The sequence below is a fragment of the Convolutriloba macropyga genome, chromosome 4 (assembly GCF_964194025.1).
Source record: "Convolutriloba macropyga chromosome 4, txConMacr16.3, whole genome shotgun sequence".
Taxonomy (NCBI): domain Eukaryota; kingdom Metazoa; phylum Xenacoelomorpha; order Acoela; family Convolutidae; genus Convolutriloba; species Convolutriloba macropyga.
The window spans coordinates 27056732-27077234 of NC_134471.1; the positions used below are offsets into that span (position 1 = coordinate 27056732).

General features: G+C 35.1%; 1 protein-coding gene across 1 annotated transcript in view; it reads right to left on the reverse strand.

Moving 5' to 3' along the window:
• LOC142337565 (sister chromatid cohesion protein PDS5 homolog A-like) overlaps window positions 1-20503 on the reverse strand; it is a 73751-nt gene that overhangs the window by 19239 nt on the left and 34009 nt on the right. The window contains exons 3-4 of the mRNA XM_075386890.1: window positions 10067-10153; window positions 9876-9982 (exon numbers count right to left, since the gene is read on the reverse strand). Coding sequence (XP_075243005.1) covers window positions 9876-9982; window positions 10067-10153 — 194 coding nt within the window. The remainder of the gene's footprint in view (window positions 1-9875; window positions 9983-10066; window positions 10154-20503) is intronic.

Here is a 20503-nt window from a genome sequence, read left to right on the forward strand (position 1 = left end):
ACAATGCAATATAGTCATTAACACACGCAAAAGGCCTGAAAGAGATTAATTTGACACTAAAGGTAGGTAATCTCGAAAAAAATGACAATTGCTTCGAAAAGAAATGTGAAAAATGCTTCAAATGAAAAGGAAAAATTTAAAGACATTTTTCGGTAATGTGTCTGGAAAAAATGTTCAAATTCATTTTTTCTCTGTGGAGTTCTGTCTTGTAACTCATCTGCAACATTTAAAAGATTTCGTTGGCCAATAAAATAGTTAAACTCAGAAAATGACAAAAAATCAAAATTTGAAAACAATCAAAAAAATTTAAATTGCAAGCTTTATTTAAAAAATTACTTATATTTGCAATCTAAAAAAACAGAAAACTATTTTGTTGCCACTAAAAACTCTGCAGTAACATACTAGCAAACTCAATGTCAGCAAACCCCTGGTCACTGAGGAAAAAGACTAAAATTTCAGGAAGTCAAAGAAAAACTTACAATTTGAAAGTCGCTAAAATTTGTAATACTAAAATCTTGAAACACATTCCCCATTACCACTAGAAACCATGCAGTAACCTCTTATCAAAACCTAAGGGAAATGTTTTGGCTGTTCAGGTTCGAGAAACCTGAAAATTGACAACAATTTTAAAAAATTTGCAAAAAATTGGCTTATGCCATGGCCAATAAAAGTTTTGCAGTAAACTATTAGCAAATCCTAGACAAGACTTCTTGCCCCCTGGAGCTGGAAAACTTGAATAATAACAATTAATGTCAGAAAATTGGAAAAACTTCAAGTTTTATCCAAAGAAATGGTAAAATTCGTGCAATTGATAACCATTCCATTAACCCTAGAATCTATAAAATAACCTATTATTGTTACACCAAGAGCTGAAACCACAAAAATATTCAAATAAACTCGAAAAAAATTTAAAAATTAGAGTAAATTACCGTGTTTATGTTTGGTGTAGCAATACATATAGCTCTTGAAATGGCCACAAAAAGTAATTACGTCTTGCAAAAGACCTTTACCAACTTTAACAACTTTTTGAAGAACTACTAAACGCGGCTAAGGGACTCTAATGAAACTTGATGCCCGCTGAGCTTTACCTGTTTATCCCGTTTTGAAAGCTCAAAGTCATGAAAAAATGTGTGAAAACATCTTACAAAAATAAAAAAAACATAGCAAGACAAGTCCTGACAAAAAATTCAAAGAATTTTCATTGACTAAACAGAAAACTAGGCCTAGAACGGACTATGAATGGATTGGAAAAACCATTTAGAAAAAATCCGATCCAAAAATCGAAAAAACAGTAAAAATCAAAGTGAAATTGCCGCATGTGAACAAAAAAACACTAGCGAGAAAGCGAATTTTTGTTCAAACACCGTTTTCTCACTCTAGTTTAAATTTAGAGCACCGCAAAACCACTCGCTTTTTCGCTCCACTTCCTGTTTCGGCGTGACCAAAATCACTACTCCAATTTGACTTCAGAAATCATGAAAATGTGGGAACAGATCTTAAGAAAAACATAGCCGGAAGAATTCCGGAAACGACTCGAAGTGAAAATCCATTTAAACGCCATCCAACTACTCGTCAAAAAAACGTGCCTTCACTAATTTATGATTATCTTGAAACAAAGTCATGAAACGAAAAAGTAAAAACAATAAAATCAAATCTGTTAAAATATGATGAAAAATCTGATCAAATTTTGTCATAAATTTAGATCCCAAAAAAACAATCTCTGCCAAAATAACTTCACCAAAACAACTAGTACTTACAAAAACTACTTCTGTGAATTTTGAAAAAAATACTTTAGGCTAAATTATGAAAAAAAAGCTCTTAAAAACAACTTTCACTGAAAAACTAGAAAAAATTACTAAATTACTTTTTAGTATTTAAAAAAACATATAAATCCAAATAAAAATTCCCTTCAGCCAATAGGGTATCCAGATGCACGCAAAACAAGAGTCAAGTCATAATAGGCAAAGAAACTTAAGAAAAATAGTTCCAATTTTCGCTATTTCTTGTCATATTTCTCAACAAAAAAAATGATTCTTACCCACAAAACTGTAACCAATTGTTATCATAAAATCGCTCAAGTAGAAGGGGTTTCTTCAATACCCATTTGAGCCAGTAAAACAAAATAATCGTCAAAAAAACGCAAAAATTAGCCCGAAAATCAGCAAAATACAATAAAAACCTCCGAATTATCTAAAATTCATATTAATTTCCAGAAACCTTCTAACCACTACCGAAACCAGCCTAAAATTAATAAACAATCATAACGAAACCTCTTAACCAAAATAAATGAAAAAAACTGCTTTAAAATGCCGCACGTGAACAAAAAAATTTCGCTCGCTTAGAGAAAATTTTTCAAACATCAATTTCTCGCTCTCTCAAAAACAGCGGTATGAACAAAAACCACTTTCTTTTCGCTCCGCTCTTCACTTTTGTTCAGCACCAAAATCACTCCAAATTTTTTCACGCGTTTCATTTCCCGCTTCAAAAATCACTCCAATAAAATTGATTAAAAAAAGGACTTTTCCAATACTCCTCTTCGAGTCGTAAAAAGACAGCGCCCCAATACAATTCAAATTCTTTGAATTGTAAAAAAAGACAGAGCACCAATACAATCCAATTCTTGGATTGTAAAAATTTAGGAGCGCTATAATAGCCGCCTAGAATTGATGATGCGGCTATTAATGAGGTAACTCAGGATTCAAACGAGAATGTCGTGTCTTATGTAAAACAAAAAACTTGATCGAAAGGAAAAAACGAAATTTAAAACGCAGGGAATGTTCTGAAATACAACCCAAAGAATTGACTGAAAACTATTATACCCGAATTGCACAATGCCAGTCAAAGTCTCCCAAACATATAAAAAAGAGAAATGTAAGCATTGCTAAACTTCTCGAAGATAATATCCTGAATACCAAATTTTATCCAGTTAAAACCCCATTAACTCACGCACAGGCTTTGAAAAGGTGTTTAAAGGCCTCTAAAGTTTGAAACAATGAATAATGACAAATATTTTCAAATTAAATAACTTGCAAATTTTATTAAGTTGCTACAATTCATGATATTAATATCTTCGCAGCCATTCATTTCTCTGGCAATTCAAATTTCACAGGCAATTCAAATATCAATGAACCCAAAAAATGACAATTTTTAATTTACTAAAAAATTTGCAAAAATCACTAGTATTTTGGGTGTTTAGGTTTGCAATGCAGATAGCACAAAAACATACATGAAAAAAAATTATGGCTTGCAAAAGACCTTGATGAACTTTGAAAAAAATAATACAAACCTATAAAAACATAGCTGGCAGACTGCCAGAAAATAGCCGCAATAGATTCGTAGATCGGCAGTCTAAAAAAACAGTAAAAAAGACAGACAAAAAAATTCGTCTTTTCATTGAGGGCTGATCTGTTATATTTTGATTAAAAATCTGTATAAGTTATTGCTGCCTCTATTCGCTGATCTCAAATAACCTTCATTTAGAGTGACACACGCCCATTTGACCTTATCTCTTTGAATTAAAGTAAATAAAAGTCAATTTCAAAGTGAGGAAGTCATTTTTGAGAGTGAGGTAAGTCAAGTGTGACCAAAAATTTAATCACGCGCATGAACAAAAAAACTCGCTCCACTAAGAGCGAAAAATGACGTCACACATGCAATTCAGTTGAAATTGCATGAACGAATGAACAAAAAGTGGCTGTGACGTCATATGGTCGCAACAAAAATCATGACGACGAAATAAAAAAACATAGCAGGACAAGTCCTGACGTACAATTCAAAGAATTTTCATTGACTAAACAAAAAAAACTAGACCTAGAATGGAATATCAGTGAATTGAGAAAACCATTTAAAAAAATCAGATAAAAAAAAACAAAAAATCAATGTCAAAATGCCGCATGTGAACAAAAAAACTACTGTCGAGAAATTAAAATTTAATTCAAACAAAAAACTAGGCCTAGAAAGAGCTGTGAATGGATTGGGAAAACCATTTAGAAAAAAATCAGATCCAAAAAATCGAAAAAACCGTCAAAATCAGAGTGAAATTGCCGCATGTGAACAAAAAATCACTACCGAGAAACCGAATTTTTGTTCAAACACCGTTTTCTCACTCTACTTTAAAATTAGAGCGAAAAAAATTCACGCCGCAAAACCACTCGCTTTTTCGCTCCACTTCCTGTTTCGGCGTGACCAAAATCACTACTCCAATTTGACTTCAAAAATCATGAAAATGTGTGAACAGATCTTAAAAAAAAAAAAAACATAGCCGGAAGAATTCCGGAAACGACTCGAAGTAGAAATCAGGCTATTCTCACTAATCAGATGCATCATAAGCATATTACCAATCAACAGACATTGTAACCAATTCACAAATAAAAGACTGGAGAAGTGGAAACTTGACAAAGAACAAAAGCAAAAAATAATATTCTCTAAAAATCCAAACAAAATTCAAAATTCTCTACAAAAAGATAACATGCAGCTTCCCATCCATAACTCATAGAAATCAATTAGTTATAAATTTGGCTTGATCAATCGCCCACCTAGTAGTTGCAGAGAAACGTTGAACAACAAACTAAAAAAAGACTAAGAAAAACTCTTTAACGAATTAGAGTTTTGTATAATTTGTTTAAATGAAAACTGCCCTGCTAAGCCTTCAAGTGCAAAATCAAAGAATCAACACCTACAAAAATGCTTCTAATTGGGAATAACTTAAAAACAAAAAAACATTAAATTGGAAGAAATAGGCAAAAAAATTAGAAAAAAGACAAAAAGTGGCCAAAATTTGTTCTGATTTACTCGATTTTCTTTAACAAAAACAACTCAAAACTATTATCAATCGAAATGAGAGACATCCAAAAGAACTAAAACAACTGAATTCCACTAGAAAACTCCCCAAATGCTATCAAAGGTTGAGGAAGAAAAGAAACGACATTTAAAACCAAATTGAACAAAAAAAAAACGAGAAAAAGTAAGGTGTTTTTTTAAATCTTACAAGAAAAAATAACGCCAAATAAAGTTACTTTGAGCAAATAGAGCAAAGAATTGCTCAAGAGCAAATAATGGGCAAGTCATAACAAGCTAAAAAAATTGTCTACGATTGAAAAAAAGAACGAAAAAAAGCAAAAAATTAAAAAATTGGTTAAAAAATTTTCTATTTCTCTGTCATTTTTCTTCAGAAAAAAATGTTTTATACCAACAAAATTGTAATCAATTTATATCCTTGATATTCTTTGAGCAACGAGCTTCTATGCAAATTGCACTTAACGCAGTAAAACAAAACAAAAGGCCAAAATACAATAAATTTCGTCGAAAAATCAGCAAAACTGATCAAAAACCTCGAAATTTGCATAAAACTCCAATTAACTACTTGAAACCTTCAATTCCTTTCAGAACGAGCCCAAATCCAATACAATATCAAAATCAGACCTCATAAACAAGAAAAATTGCAAAAAACTGCTTTGAAAAGCCGCATGTGAACAAAAAAATTTCGCTCGCTCAGAGAAAATTTTTTCACACATCAATTTCTCGCTCTCTCAAAAACAGCGGTATGAACAAAAAACCACTCTCTTTTCGCTCCGCTCTTCGCTTTTGTTCAGCAACCAAATCACTCCAAATTTTTTCACGCGTTTCATTTCCCGCTTAAAAATTCACTCCAATAAAATTGATTAAAAAAAAAAAAGGACTTCTCCAATACTCCTCTTCGAGTCGTAAAAAGACAGCGCCCCAATACAATTCAAATTCTTTGAATTGTAAAAAAACCAAGAGAAGGCCAATAATAGCCCCAGCTATCGCTGTGCGGCTATTAAAAACTGACAACGACATAAACCTGGAAAATTGAACCATTTTGGGCTGAATAACCTTTAACTTGTATTTAGCCATCTGGTTCGGTGCTCTCAGCATCTGAAAGACTACTTAAGGTAGATGAGGGCCTCTAATGAAACTTAATCCCCACTGCGGGTTACGTGTCTATAACGTTTTGAAATCTCAGACTCACGGTAAACATCCCACGAAAATAGACAGAGCAGCAATACGGAATCTCAAAAGCCGTTGAGAGGCTGACAGCGGCTAATAAAAATCTATAAGAAACAGAATGAACATTTTCAGCAAATTTGGTCAGATTCTGCTGCTGAAAACAGCTATCAAATAGCCTTCAGCACAAAGATATGTCTTCAGTGACCTGAAACACTCCATTTAAAGTTAGCAAAAGACGAATTTGAGAGTTGGGGAGGAAAATCACTTAAAGTTTAAACAAAAGTAAAGAGCCAAGCTCGCAATTGTCAACACATAAACCGACTGACGTCGGACAAATTGCTCTCGAATGACATGCGGGGCAATTTAATTCAGGGGCTGTAGCCTAGATAAAATTTTCTTTATGGGCGCAAAAACAACAGACTAAGTTTGAGTTCGAACCCCGACCTCCTGATTCCGATTCTGTCACCTCGACAGAGGCATTACTCACTCGGCTACCCTTGCCTTGTCATCGTCACTCTAACAATCGGTTTTGTTTGAACAATAAACTATTTCGGAAGGAGAGCAATTGAAATCACTCCAAAATCAAGAAAAAAATGGACGAAGCGTGCAAACGTCACTTGAAAAATCAAAGATTATCCTAGAAGAAAAGCGCAAAAACGGTCAAGCAAAACATTTGCATAAAAAAGACACACGTTTACAACAATTGCTTCTCAATCGTGAGCAATTAAAAACAGCATAAAAGAAGACGAAACATTTCACCTGAAAATGGCATGAATACATTGTCCTCGGACATTTAGAACAGATAATAAAACATAAGGAAAAGTCCTGAGCAACAGCTTTAAAAAGACAACAATCCGAATGCAACACAAAAAAAGCAGCCAAAACAGAAGTCGCGCCAACTCGCTAATGTTTTCCAATTTCAAGCCAGCTAAAAGATGAAAAATAAACGCGTAACACCACCATTTTTTAATACTTTAAGTGCTTCGACTATAGTAAACACTAGACCTGGTAGCTAACTCTAATTAAAACAAAACTTAAATAAAGGGCTTCTAAAGCAGTCTTACCATTCCAGTTTAAAAGCGCTTTGGGTAGAATGAGCGGAGAATAAAATCAGGTCAAATTAAGTAATAACGTAATAATGATATTTCTGATTGACGAAGTACAAACATAAACCGACTAATGTCGGACGAACTCTCGAACGACAGGCAAGGCAATTTAATTCAGGGGGCGTAGCCTAGACAAATTTCTTTATGGGCGCAAAAAGAGTTAACCACGCCGGGATTCGAACCATTGACCTCCCGATCCCTCACCAGAAGCACTGCCCACTGGGCTATTTTAACTGGGCCTTATTTTAACTTTGCTGTAATTGATTTTATTTTAACAACAAGCATTACTACGAGTGAGAACAATAGAGATCATTCAAAAATGAAGTATGAAAGCGTGAAAAAGTCACTTGAGACGTCCAAGAAAGCTCCAGAAAACTGAAAAACGGTCAAGCGAAACATTTGCATAAAAAAGACCAACACGTTTACAATAATTGCTACGAACTTCGTTCGAGAGTAATTAAAAAACAACAGGACAAGCCCTGAATTATCGCCCACGTAATTTTTAAAATACCTTAGTTTAAAGACCGTCAACATCACTTATTAAAAAGCAATTGGAAAATTTGACGATACAACCAAGGTATCAATTAACCAAAGTATCAAAAAATGCGGGCTATCTTAAAAAGTTATTTAAAATTTTGAAAACGAATAGTCTCAAAGTCCAAAAGCAATATTGAGACAAGGAGACTGAAACAGGGGGAGCGTTGGTGAGGGGGTGACTGAAGGGGAATAAATGACTGAGGGTGTTTCATTTTTTGTTCAATTTTTTAAGATTAAGAAACGAAATTCACACGATGAAATTGTCTCCTCCTCATAACAGTTTTAGTGAACCGCATTCTTAGATCACAGTAAAGCATAGGGCTCTCAGAGATTTTATTGCCCTGCGAGTGCTACCTAGTTATCCCGTTTTTGAAGACGAAAAGCCAAATGCTTAAACTAAAAAGAACGATCAGACGAAAGGTCGGTGGAGAAATCGCATTAACAAAGACCACCAGGACTAATATAATTGCTACAACCATCATTTCAGAACATATCTCCTCAATTGGTTTGATATTGAGATATCAACAGAAAGGTAACAAATTGGTAGAAATGCCAATTTTCACTTACCATTTTGTCGTTTCAACTGAGCTTCGCGTTTCTTTAGCCCCAGGGACGTGAACTTGCAGCACTTTTACTCCGATTCTGATTCAAACAATTACCATTTCCAAACAAAGGCAAACCATTTTTAAAAAAATGTCGAAAAAAAGTACATTAAGAATAAACAAGGCCTGCATAACTGTTAGAAATATCGTTTGATAGCACTTAAAAGTAGGTAAAAACAAGAAAGAAAAACAGAAAAAAATCTCAGAACACAGCCAGCATATTGCTGAAAAATAGCCGCGATAGACGCTTGTGGTTTTCCAAGGAATTGAAACAACTTAAGAAATAAGATAAACAGATCAACCGCCAGTCCTTTAATAGACCACTAGACATTTTGGATTAGATCACCAGACTTTTTGGATTAGATTCAGACTGTCATTTTTATGAGACACATACGCTCTGTAAGAAAAAAGCCCTAAAAGAGCTTTTCCAAAATAATTATTCGCAATCAAAAACTCAAGACTCTAATCCTCAAGAATTAGTGCATATGCCTTTTGCACTACATAGATGCACACTATTGGCCATTAACTAGTAAATGTTCATACAGTTTAAAGTTCATTAAGCGAGTTCAGAAGTCATTTTTTGAGTGAGGTAAGTCACGCAATTGACCTAAAAGCAGAACACATGACTTCACGCACACAAATTTTAACTGCAGAGCAGTAGAAATCAAAGTCAATTCCAAGCTGTCAGGTCGCAGGAATCATCGATGGAGACGACGAAATAAAAAAAACATAGCAGGACAAGTCCTGAAGTACAATTCAAAAAATTTTCATTGACTAAACAAAAAATAGACCTAGAATGAACTATGAATGGATTGGGAAAACCACCTAGGAAAATCCAATCCAAAACATTGAAAAAACAGTTAAAATCAAAGTGAAATTGCCACATGTGAACAAAACAACCACCAGCGAGAAAGCGAATTTTTGTTCAAACACCGTTTTCTCACTCCACTTTAAAATTAGAGCAAAGAACTTTCACGCCGCAAAACAATTCGCTTTTTCGCTCCACTTCCTGTTTCGTCGTGAACAAAATCACTACTCCAATTTGACTTCAAAAATCATGAAACTGTGAACACATCTTAAAAAGACAGCGCCCCAATACAATTCAAGTTCTTTGAATTGTAAAAAAACCCAGAGCACCGCAATATAGCTCCGCTAAGCTCACAACTTCGCAGCTATAAAAAAGTTTAGCTGAATCATAGTCAGAAGCTCGTAAAACTGCTCTGCATTTTGTTGCCCTCGTGATTTACCAACTTATTTACCCTCGTGATTTACCAACTGATTTACCAGCAACAGCCTGCTTCAGTGGGGGGGGGGGATGGGTATAGCCCTAATGCGACTAAAAAATTCACCAAGGGGCTTCAAATAAGCTCATTAGAGGTTAATATATACCACTATGAAGATTTAAGGTGAAGAAATGGGACCAGTTTCGGCGCAACTTTCATTTGACTTTGAGTATCGATTTGCCGCCAATTGAGTTCAGCTGCTTGAAATTGTGAATGAGAGAGACTATTAGATCACGCAAAACGCAAGGGCGTAAAAGTCACTCAAAAAGTCAAAAATCGGTCAAGCCAAAATTTTGCGTAAGACACAACGTTCAAAAAATCATCGCAACAAATCGTTCAAAGATTCTTTCCAATTTCAGAAACCCAAGGTACTAACTAACCTGACAACATGGAAGAATAAATTGAACAACTTTCCCGTCAACGTGATTGCAGTTTCCTCGGATCTCAGCTTCCCCAGTAACAGAAAGGATTTGCACGTTGCTAGGCTCTAGAACATAATTTTTTTCAAAAAAAGGAAGAGGATCCCCATTTAAAAAACAATCGAGTCGAAATAGTTGATGAGATTGGTTACCTCGAGAATGTAGAAATATCGATGATAATTGCTGCCTTCCACATCTTCCAAACCCCTCAGCACCCGAATGAAGAAAGAGAACAACTCCTAAACACAGCTGTTCAAGTTCACTTGATTAACAGTAACCAAATGACCGATTCTCGGAAGCTATCCGCGCCTGACCCGACTCTTTCCTCTTAATTGAATACAGGAAGTTGATATACGCCGGTCTGAAGGTTGATGACGCACAAACTAACCCTTAATCATCCAAGTCTTCTTCTCACCTCTGATTAATGACTGAAAGCTCTACGAACCAACCAATAAATAATTAACGATAGAGCAACTAGGAACTCCTTAAAATTGATCTGCATGAGACACAGCCAAAGCGAGCAAAGCAACCCACCAATAGTCACGGAGTAGCAAAACATTTCCTAACCACTGTACGAATGCAGACCTATTTTACGGAATCATAAGAGGGAGATGAGATCAACTACAGCCTCAGCTATCAAATAGAAAAAGAAAAATTAAATTACCTACTTTGATGTGAACGGCACTATAGTTATGGAAGACAATTTTAAAAGTCTTTTTCACATTATTGGTTCACCTTTCTACCCATAACGTTAAACATGAACGATATCCACTTTAGAATTGATTAAAATTAACAAAAGCCATAAGACAACCAACTCTTGCCTAACGAATTGATCTGAAACAAATAACCTCCGCTGTAAGTGCGCAGAGGTGACCGGACAATAGATCGAAATCATAGCCGACTAAATTCGGGCGAATTGCTCTCAACCGGCCGCCGAGCGGGGGGGGGGTAGTGGGGGGAGGCTGTGGGGTGGGGGGTCAAAATTTCAAAATTGAAAACCGCCCTTCATACCACGAAATTGTCTTTAAAAACAGTTTCGGTCAGTCGCATACTAGGAAAGCGCTCGGCCTTAGAGACAAGGAAGGCCCTCGACCTTTCAATGCCCTCTGGGTGCTAACTGTTTATCTCGTTTTTGAGGACAAAAAGTCAAATGGGTCAGACAAAAAATCGGTCCATTGAAAAATCGCATAAAGACAGGGGGTAGAATACAGAATATCGGAAACGACTCAAAGAGTCATGCAATATAACTAACATTACACTATTCAGCAATAGCAAAAAGAAACATACCAGGCAGATTTCCGGAAAATAGACACGGTTGATTCCCATAACCAAGATTGGGAATGAACGAAGAGAAAAAACTAGTGAAAAAAATGATTTTTGTACAAACAATTTGAAAGTGCTGCGAACTATTTTGATGTCCATTTTGGAGCTGAACGTACTCTTTCTTCGTAGATAGACGACACAGGGGCTAGTATCAATACCAATGAGCATTAAAGATGGTAACTAAAAACAAAGTTCGAGTAACGGGCAACTAAAATTAGGCTTTATGGGTTTTTTCCGTTTCTTTCTGATTTCGTTTTTTGATACAGACTGTTTTGCCTTGCAATTGAATTGCCTTGCTGAGCAACTGCTGTCTAAAAACACTTGTAGCAGAACGAGAGAAGAACAAAACTAGCCTAGAGAAGTCAAAATATTCACGCAAAAGGTTGAACAAGCCAAGAACTAAGGTAAAGCAAAAAAATTTTATTCAACGAAGTCAAAAAACAAAACAAAACATAGCAGGACAAGTCCTGACGTACAATTCAAAGAATTTTTATTGACTAAGCAAAAAACTAGACGGATTATGAGTGAATTCAAAAAACCATTTCTAAAAAATCAGACAAAAACATTTAAAAAGAACCAAAAAATCATATCAAATTGTGAACAAACCACCAGCGAGAAATTGAAATTTGGTTCAAGCAAAAAAACTAGGCCTGGAATGAACTATGAATGGATAGAGAAAACCATTTAGAAAAAAATCCGATCCAAAAAATATAAAAACAGTAAAAATCAAAGTGAAATTGCCGCATGTGAACAAAAAACCACAAGCGAGAAAGCCAATTTTTGTTCAAACACCATTTTGCCACCCTAATTCAAAAATAGAGCAAAGAAATTTCACGCCGATAAACCACTCACTTCTTCGCTCCACTTCCTGTTCCGTTGCGACCAAAATCATTATTCCAATTTGACTTCAAAAATCATGAAAATGTGTAAACAGATCTTAAAGATAGCGCCCCGATGCAAGTCAAATTCTTTGTATCGTAAAAATTAGGAGCGCTATAATAGCCGGCTGAGAAGCTGAGGCCGGCCATTAAAAATTAAAACAATTAAAAAACTTAAAGAACACTATTTTTAGTTATTGTGGGGGTACGTAGATGGGGTGGGGGGCTCGGCAATTGGTGTCGGAGGAGTAGCTGCCAAATTTCGAAAAAGGAGGTAAATGGTCGATCAGAAAGAAGTCCTTGACATCATGTCAGGAACAAACTTGCTTCAGCTTGAAAACCTTTGGAATACCAATACACCTCTTCGAGTCATACGAAGATCTCATTTTTTTGACATGCGTGAGGTCTCCTTCTTTGGGGGCTACCCACTCAATGAGACCTAAGCCTCTTTGGGATGCCCGCCATTCAGTAATACTCACTATTTACCATAATTTCTATTGCTGTTATGGTGAAACTCAAATTCAATTCAATTCAACATGACTAATTTAATTGGTAAAAACGTCGTTTGAGAGCAATGATACAGAAAAATTGGTACAACCAAAAAAAATTGGTTTGATATAGTCCTCCCAACTACTGTCCTAGCATTGCACAGAAAAGTGGTGGATAGGGAATTGGAATAATTGATTGCAACTTAATGGACTGTCGATAAACAAATCATTCAATTGTGAATTTTTCAAATAATTGAATTATTACCCTCATATTTCCCTTTAATAAACGTAAAAACCCTCTTCGATTAAGCTAATTAAAATAACTTTATTCGTTTTAGGATCAAATTAGCATTCTCTTTTAACATTATGCAGTTTGAAAAGCTCCAGATAATGCCATGCTTTTCTATCATCTTTTTTCTTCTAATTGGCAAGAATTTTGAGCACTCAAGTCTTGCAATTAACGTGCATCTTGGCAATCATCTACTTGGTTTTGCGAAACAACTGCAATCAATTGAATGGTAAGCATAGTATCAATCGCAATCAATTATTCATTCTCAGTATACCGACACCTAATTTAACTAAGAAATCAGGAATGGCGAATCTCTGAGGTCAAGAATATTGACTACATTAGCACGTGTAAGGTCAGCTATAACAAACATAGCTGGCAGATTGCCAAAAAATAGCCGCATTAGCTTTGTAGATCTGCAGTTTTAAAAAGATGACCAAAAAGTAAAAGAAACAGACCAAAAAAAATGTTCTAAAGGCTATGTTTTTAAATGCTATGCTAAATTAGCCTTCAACTAGAGTAACACGCACACAATTAATCTTTTCTCTTCGAATTGAAATGGAGAAAAGTCAATTTCGGAAAGCGTCAACTTAAAGAACACTATTCAAATAATTGAATTATTACCCTCATATTTCCCTTTAATAAACGTAAAACCCCTCTTCGAATAAACTAATTTAAATAACTTTATTCGTTTTAGGATCAAATTAGCATTCTCTTTTAACATTATGCAGTTTGAAAAGCTCCAGATAATGCCATGCTTTTCTATCATCTTTTTTCTTCTAATTGGCAAGAATTTTGAGCACTCAAGTCTTGCAATTAACGTGCATCTTGGCAATCATCTACTTGGTTTTGCGAAACAACTGCAATCAATTGAATGGTAAGCATAGTATCAATCGCAATCAATTATTCATTCTCAGTATACCGACACCTAATTTAACTAAGAAATCAGGAATGGCGAATCTCTGAGGTCAAGAATATTGACTACATTAGCACGTGTAAGGTCAGCTATAACAAACATAGCTGGCAGATTGCCAAAAAATAGCCGCATTAGCTTCGTAGATCTGCAGTTTTAAAAAGATGACCAAAAAGTAAAAGAAACAGACCAAAAAAATGTTCTAAAGGCTATGTTTTTAAATGCTATGCTAAATTAGCCTTCAACTAGAGTAACACGCACACAATTAATCTTTTCTCTTCGAACTGAAATGGAGAAAAGTCAATTTCGGAAAGCGTCAACTTAAAGAACACTATTTTTAGTTATTGTGGGGGTACTTAGATGGGGTGGGGGGCTCGGCAATTGGTGTTGGAGGAGTAGCTGCCAAATTTCGAAAACAGAGGTAAATGGTCGATCAGAAAGATATCCTTGACTTCAAGTCATGAACAAACTTGCTTCAGCTTGAAAACCTTTGGAATACCAATACTCCTCTTCGAGTCGTACGAAGACCTCATTTTTTTGACATGCGTGAGGTCTCCTTCAGTATATCTGGGGGCTACCCACTCAATGAGACGTAAGTCTCTTTGGGATGCCCGCCATTCAGTAATACTTACTATTCGCCATAATTTCTATTGCTGCTATGGTGAAATTCAAATTCAATTCAATTCAACATGACTAATTTAATTGGTAAAAACGTCGTTTGAGAGCAATGATACAGAAAAATTGGTACAACCAAAAAAAATGGTTTGATATAGTCCTCTCATCTACTGTCCTAGCATTGCGCAGAAAAGTGGTGGATAGAGAATTGGAATAATTGATTGCAATTTAATTGACTGTCGATAAACAAATCATTCAATTGAGAATTTTTCAAATAATTGAAATATTACACTCATATTTCCCTTTAAAAAACGTAAAAACACTCTCTGAATAAGCTAATTAAAATGACTTTATTCGTTTTATGATCAAATTAGCATTCTCTTTTAACATTATGCAGTTTGAAAAGCTCCAGATAATGCCATGCTTTTCTATCATCTTTTTTCTTCTAATTGGCAAGAATTTTGAGCACTCAAATCTTGCAATTAACGTGCATCTTGGCAATCAACTACTTGGTTTTGCGAAACAACTGCAATCAATTAAACGGTAAGCATAGTATCAATCGCAATCAATTATTCATTTTCAGTATGCCGACACCTAATTTAACTCAGAAATCAGGTATGGCGAATCTCTGAAGTCAATAATATTGACTACATTAGCACGTGTTAGGTCAGCTATAACAAACATAGCTGGCAGATTGCCAAAAAATAGCCGCAACAGCTTCGTAGATCTGCAGTTTTAAAAATATGACCAAAAAGTAAAAGAAACGGACCAAAAAAAAACTTTTTTAAATGCTATTTTAAATTTCGATTAAGAATCTATTTAACTTAATTCTGCTTATAATAGCAGCTCTAAAATAGCCTTCAACTAGAGCAACAAGCACTCACTTAATCTTTTCTCTTCGAATTGAAAAGGAGAAAAGTCAATATCGGAAAGAGTCCACATAAAGAACACTATTTTTCGTTATTGTGGGGGTACGTAGGTGGGGTGGGAGGCTCAGCAATTGGGGTTGGGGGAGTAGCTGCCGAATTTCGAAAACGGAGGAAAAAAGTCGATCAGAAAGAAGTCCTTGACTTTAAGTTACGAACAAACTTGCTTCAGCTTGAAAATCTTTGGAAAACCAATACTCCTCTTCGAGTCGTAAGAAGACCTCATTTTTTGACATGCGTGATGTCTCCTTCAGTATACCTGGGGGCTACCCACTCGATGAGACATAAGCCTCTTTGGCATGCCCGCCATTCAGTAATACTTACTATTTACCATAATTTCTATTACTGTTATGGTGAAATTCAAAATCAATTCAACATGACTAATTTTATCAGTAAAAACGTCGTTTGAGAGCATTGATACAAAAAATTGGTCCAACCAAAAAATTGGTTTGATATAGTCCTCTCATCTACTGTCCTAGCATTGCGCAGAAAAGTGGTGGATAGAGAATTGGAATAATAGATTGCAATTTAATTGACTGTCGATAAACAAATCATTCAATTGAGAATTTTTCAAATAATTGAATTATTACCCTCATATTTCCCTTTAATAAACGTAAAAACACTCTCTGAATAAGCTAATTAAAATGACTCTATTCGTTTTATGATCAAATTAGCATTCTCTTTTAACATTATGCAGTTTGAAAAGATCCAGATAATGCCATGCTTTTCTATCATCTTTTTTCTTCTAATTGGCAAGATTTTTGAGCACTCAACTCTTGCAATTAACGTGCATCTTGGCAATCAACTACTTGGTTTTGCAAAACAACTGCAATCAATTAAATGTTTAAGCATAGTATTAATCGCAATCAATTATTCATTCTCAGTATGCCGACACCTAATTTAACTAAGAATTCAGGTATGGCGAATCTCTGAAGTCAAGAATAATGACTACATTAGCACAAGTTAGGTCAGCTATAACAAACATAGCTGGCAGATTGCCAAAAAATAGCCGCAATAGCTTCGTAGATCTGCAGTTTTAAAAAGATGATCAAAATGTAAAAGAAACGGACCAAAAAACTTTTTTTAAATGCTATGTTAAATTTTGATTAAGAATCTGTTAAATTTAGTTCTGCTTATAATAGCAGCTCTAAAATAGCCTTCAACTAGAGTAACAAGCACTCACTTGAACTTTTCGTTTCGAATTGAAGTGGAAAAAGTCAATTTCGCAAAGAGTCAACTTAAAGAACACTATTTTTAGTTATTGTGGGGGTACGTAGATGGGGTGGGGGGCTCGGCAATTGGCGTTGGAGGAGTAGCTGCCAAATTTCGAAAACGGAGGTAAATGGTCAATCAGAAAGAAGTCCTTGACTTCAAGTCATAAACAAACTTGCATCAGCTTGAAAACCTTCGGAATACCAATACTCCTCTTCGAGTCGTACGAAGACCTCATTTTTTTACATGCTTGGGGTCTCCTCCTTCAGTATATCTGGGGGCTACCCACTCAATGAGACGTAAGCCTCTTTGGGATGCCCGCCATTCAGTAATGCTTACTATTTACCATAATTTCTATTGCTGTTATGGTGAAATTCAAATTCAATTCAATTCAACATGACTAATTTAATTGGTAAAAACGTCGTTTGAGAGCAATGATACGGAAAAATTGGTACAACCAAAAAAATGGTTTGATATAGTCCTCCCATCTACTGTCCTAGAATTGCGCAGAAAAGTGGTGGATAGAGAATTGGAATAATTGATTGCAATTTAATTGACTGTCGATAAACAAATCAATCAACTGTGAATTTTTCAAATAATTGAATTATTACCCTCATATTTCTCTTTAATAAACGTAAAAACCCTCTTCGATTAAGCTAATTAAAATAACTTTATTCGTTTTAGGATCAAATTAGCATTCTCTTTTAACATTATGCAGTTTGAAAAGATCCAGATAATGCCATGCTTTTCTATCATCTTTTTCTTTAAATTGGAAAGACTTTTGAGCACTCAAGTCTTGCAATTAACGTGCATCTTGGCAATCAACTACTTGGTTTTGCAAAACAACTGCAATCAATTAAAAGGTTAAGCATACTATCAATCGCAATCAATTATTCATTCTCAGCATGCCGACACCTAATTTAACTAAGAATTCAGGTATGGCGAATCTCTGAAGTCAAGAATATTGACTACATTAGCACAAGTTAGGTCAGCTATAACAAACATAGCTGGCAGATTGCCAAAAAATAGCCGCAATAGCTTCGTAGATCTGCAGTTTTAAAAAGATGATCAAAAAGTAAAAGAAACGGACCAAAAAACTTTTTTATATGCTATTTTAAATTTCGATTAAGAATCTGTTTAACTTAATTCTGCTTATAATAGCAGCTCTAAAATAGCCTTCAACTAGAGTAACAAGCACTCACTTGAACTTTTCGCTTCGAATTGAAGTGGAAAAAAGTCAATTTCGGAAAGAGTCAACTTAAAGAACACTATTTTTAGTTATTGTGGGGGTACGTAGATGGGGTGGGGGGCTCGGCAATTGGTGTTGGAGGAGTAGCTGCAAAATTTTGAAAAAGGAGGTAAATGGTCAATCAGAAAGAAGTCCTTGACTTCAAGTCATAAACAAACTTGCTTCAGCTTCAAAACCTTCGGAATACCAATACTCCTTTTCAAGTCGTACGAAGACCTCACTTTTAACATGCTTGAGGTCTCCTTCACTATATCTGGGGGCTACCCACTCAATGAGACGTAAGCCTCTTTGGGATTCCCGCCATTCAGTAATGCTTACTATTTACCATAATTTCTATTGCTGTTATGGTGAAATTCAAATTCAATTCAATTCAACATGAATGATTTAATTGGTAAAAACGTCGTTTGAGAGCAATGATACGGAAAAATTTGTACAACCAAAAAAAATGGTTTGATATAGTCCTCCCATCTACTGTCCTAGGATTGCGCAGAAAAGTGGTGGATAGAGAATTGGAATAATTGATTGCAATTTAATTGACTGTCGATAAACAAATCAATCAACTGTGAATTTTTCAAATAAATGAATTATTACCCTCATATTTCCCTTTTATAAACGTAAAACCCCTCTTCGAATAAACTAATTTAAATAACTTTATTCGTTTTAGGATCAAATTAGCATTCTCTTTAAACATTATGCAGTTTGAAAAGATCCAGATAATGCCATGCTTTTCTATCATCTTTTTCTTTACATTGGAAACAATTGTGAGCACTCAAGTCTTGCAATTAACGTGCATCTTGGCAATCAACTACTTGGTTTTCCAAAACAACTGCAATCAATTAAATGGTAAGCATAGTATCAATCGCAATCAATTATTCATTCTCGGGATGCCGACACCTAATTTAACTAAGAAATCAGGTATGGCGAATCTCTGAATTCAAGAATATTGACTACATTAGCACGTGTTAGGTCAGCTATAACAAACATAGCTGGCAGATTGCCAAAAAATAGCCGCAATAGCTTCGTAGATCTGCAGTTTTAAAAAGATGATCAAAATGTAAAAGAAACGGACCAAAAAACTTTTTTTAAATGCTATGTTAAATTTTGATTAAGAATCTGTTAAATTTAGTTCTGCTTATAATAGCAGCTCTAAAATAGCCTTCAACTAGAGTAACAAGCACTCACTTGAACTTTTCGTTTCGAATTGACGTGGAAAAAGTCAATTTCGGAAAGAGTCAACTTAAAGAACACTATTTTTAGTTATTGTGGGGGTACGTAGATGGGGTGGGGGGCTCGGCAATTGGCGTTGGAGGAGTAGCTGCCAAATTTCGAAAACGGAGGTAAATGGTCAATCAGAAAGAAGTCCTTGACTTCAAGTCATAAACAAACTTGCATCAGCTTGAAAACCTTCGGAATACCAATACTCCTCTTCGAATCGTACGAAGACCTCATTTTTTTACATGCTTGGGGTCTCCTCCTTCAGTATATCTGGGGGCTACCCACTCAATGAGACGTAAGCCTCTTTGGGATGCCCGCCATTCATTAATGCTTACTATTTACCATAATTTCTATTGCTGTTATGGTGAAATTCAAATTCAATTCAATTCAACATGAATAATTTTATTGGTAAAAACGTCGTTTGAGAGCAATGATACGGAAAAATTGGTACAACCAAAAAAAATGGTTTGATATAGTCCTCCCATCTACTGTCCTAGGATTGCGCAGAAAAGTGGTGGATAGAGAATTGGAATAATTGATTGCAATTTAATTGACTGTCGATAAACAAATCAATCCATTGTGAATTTTTCAAATAATTGAATTATTACCCTCATATTTCCCTTTAATAAACGTAAAAACCCTCTTCGAATAAGCAAAATTAAATAACTTTATTCGTTTTAGGATCAAAACAGCATTCTCTTTTAACATTACGCAGTTTGAAAAGATCCAGATAATGCCATGCTTTTCTATCATCTTTTTTTTCAAATTGGCAAGAATTTTGAGCACTCAAGTCTTGCAATTAACGTGCATCTTGGCAATCAACTACTTGGTTTTGCGAACCAACTGCAATCAATTAAATAGTTAAGCATAGTATCAATCGCAATCAATTATTCATTCTCAGTATGACGACACCTAATTTAACTAAGAAATCAGGTATGGCGAATCTCTGAATTCAAGAATATTGACTACATTAGCACGTGTTAGGTCAGCTATAACAAACATAGCTGGCAGATTGCCAAAAAATAGCCGCAATAGCTTCGTAGATCTGCAGTTTTAAAAACATGATCAAAAAGTAAAAGAAACGGACGAAAAAAACTTTTTTAAATGCTATGTTAAATTTTGATTAAGAATCTGTTTAACTTAAATCTGCTTATAATAGCAACTCTAAAATAGCCTTCAACTAGAGTAACAAGCACTCACTTGATCTTTTCGCTTCGAATTGAAAGGGAAAAAAGTCAATTTCGGAAAGAGTCAACTTAAAGAACACTATTTTTAGTTATTGTGGGGGTACGTAGATGGGGTGGGGGGCTCGGCAATTGGTGTTGGAGGAGTAGCTGCCACATTTCAAAAACGGAGGTAAATGGTCAATCAGAAAGAAGTCCTCGACTTCAAGTCATAAACAAACTTGCTTCAGCTTGAAAACCTTCGGAATACCAATTTTCCTCTTCGAGTCGCACGAAGACCTCATTTTTTTGACATGCTTG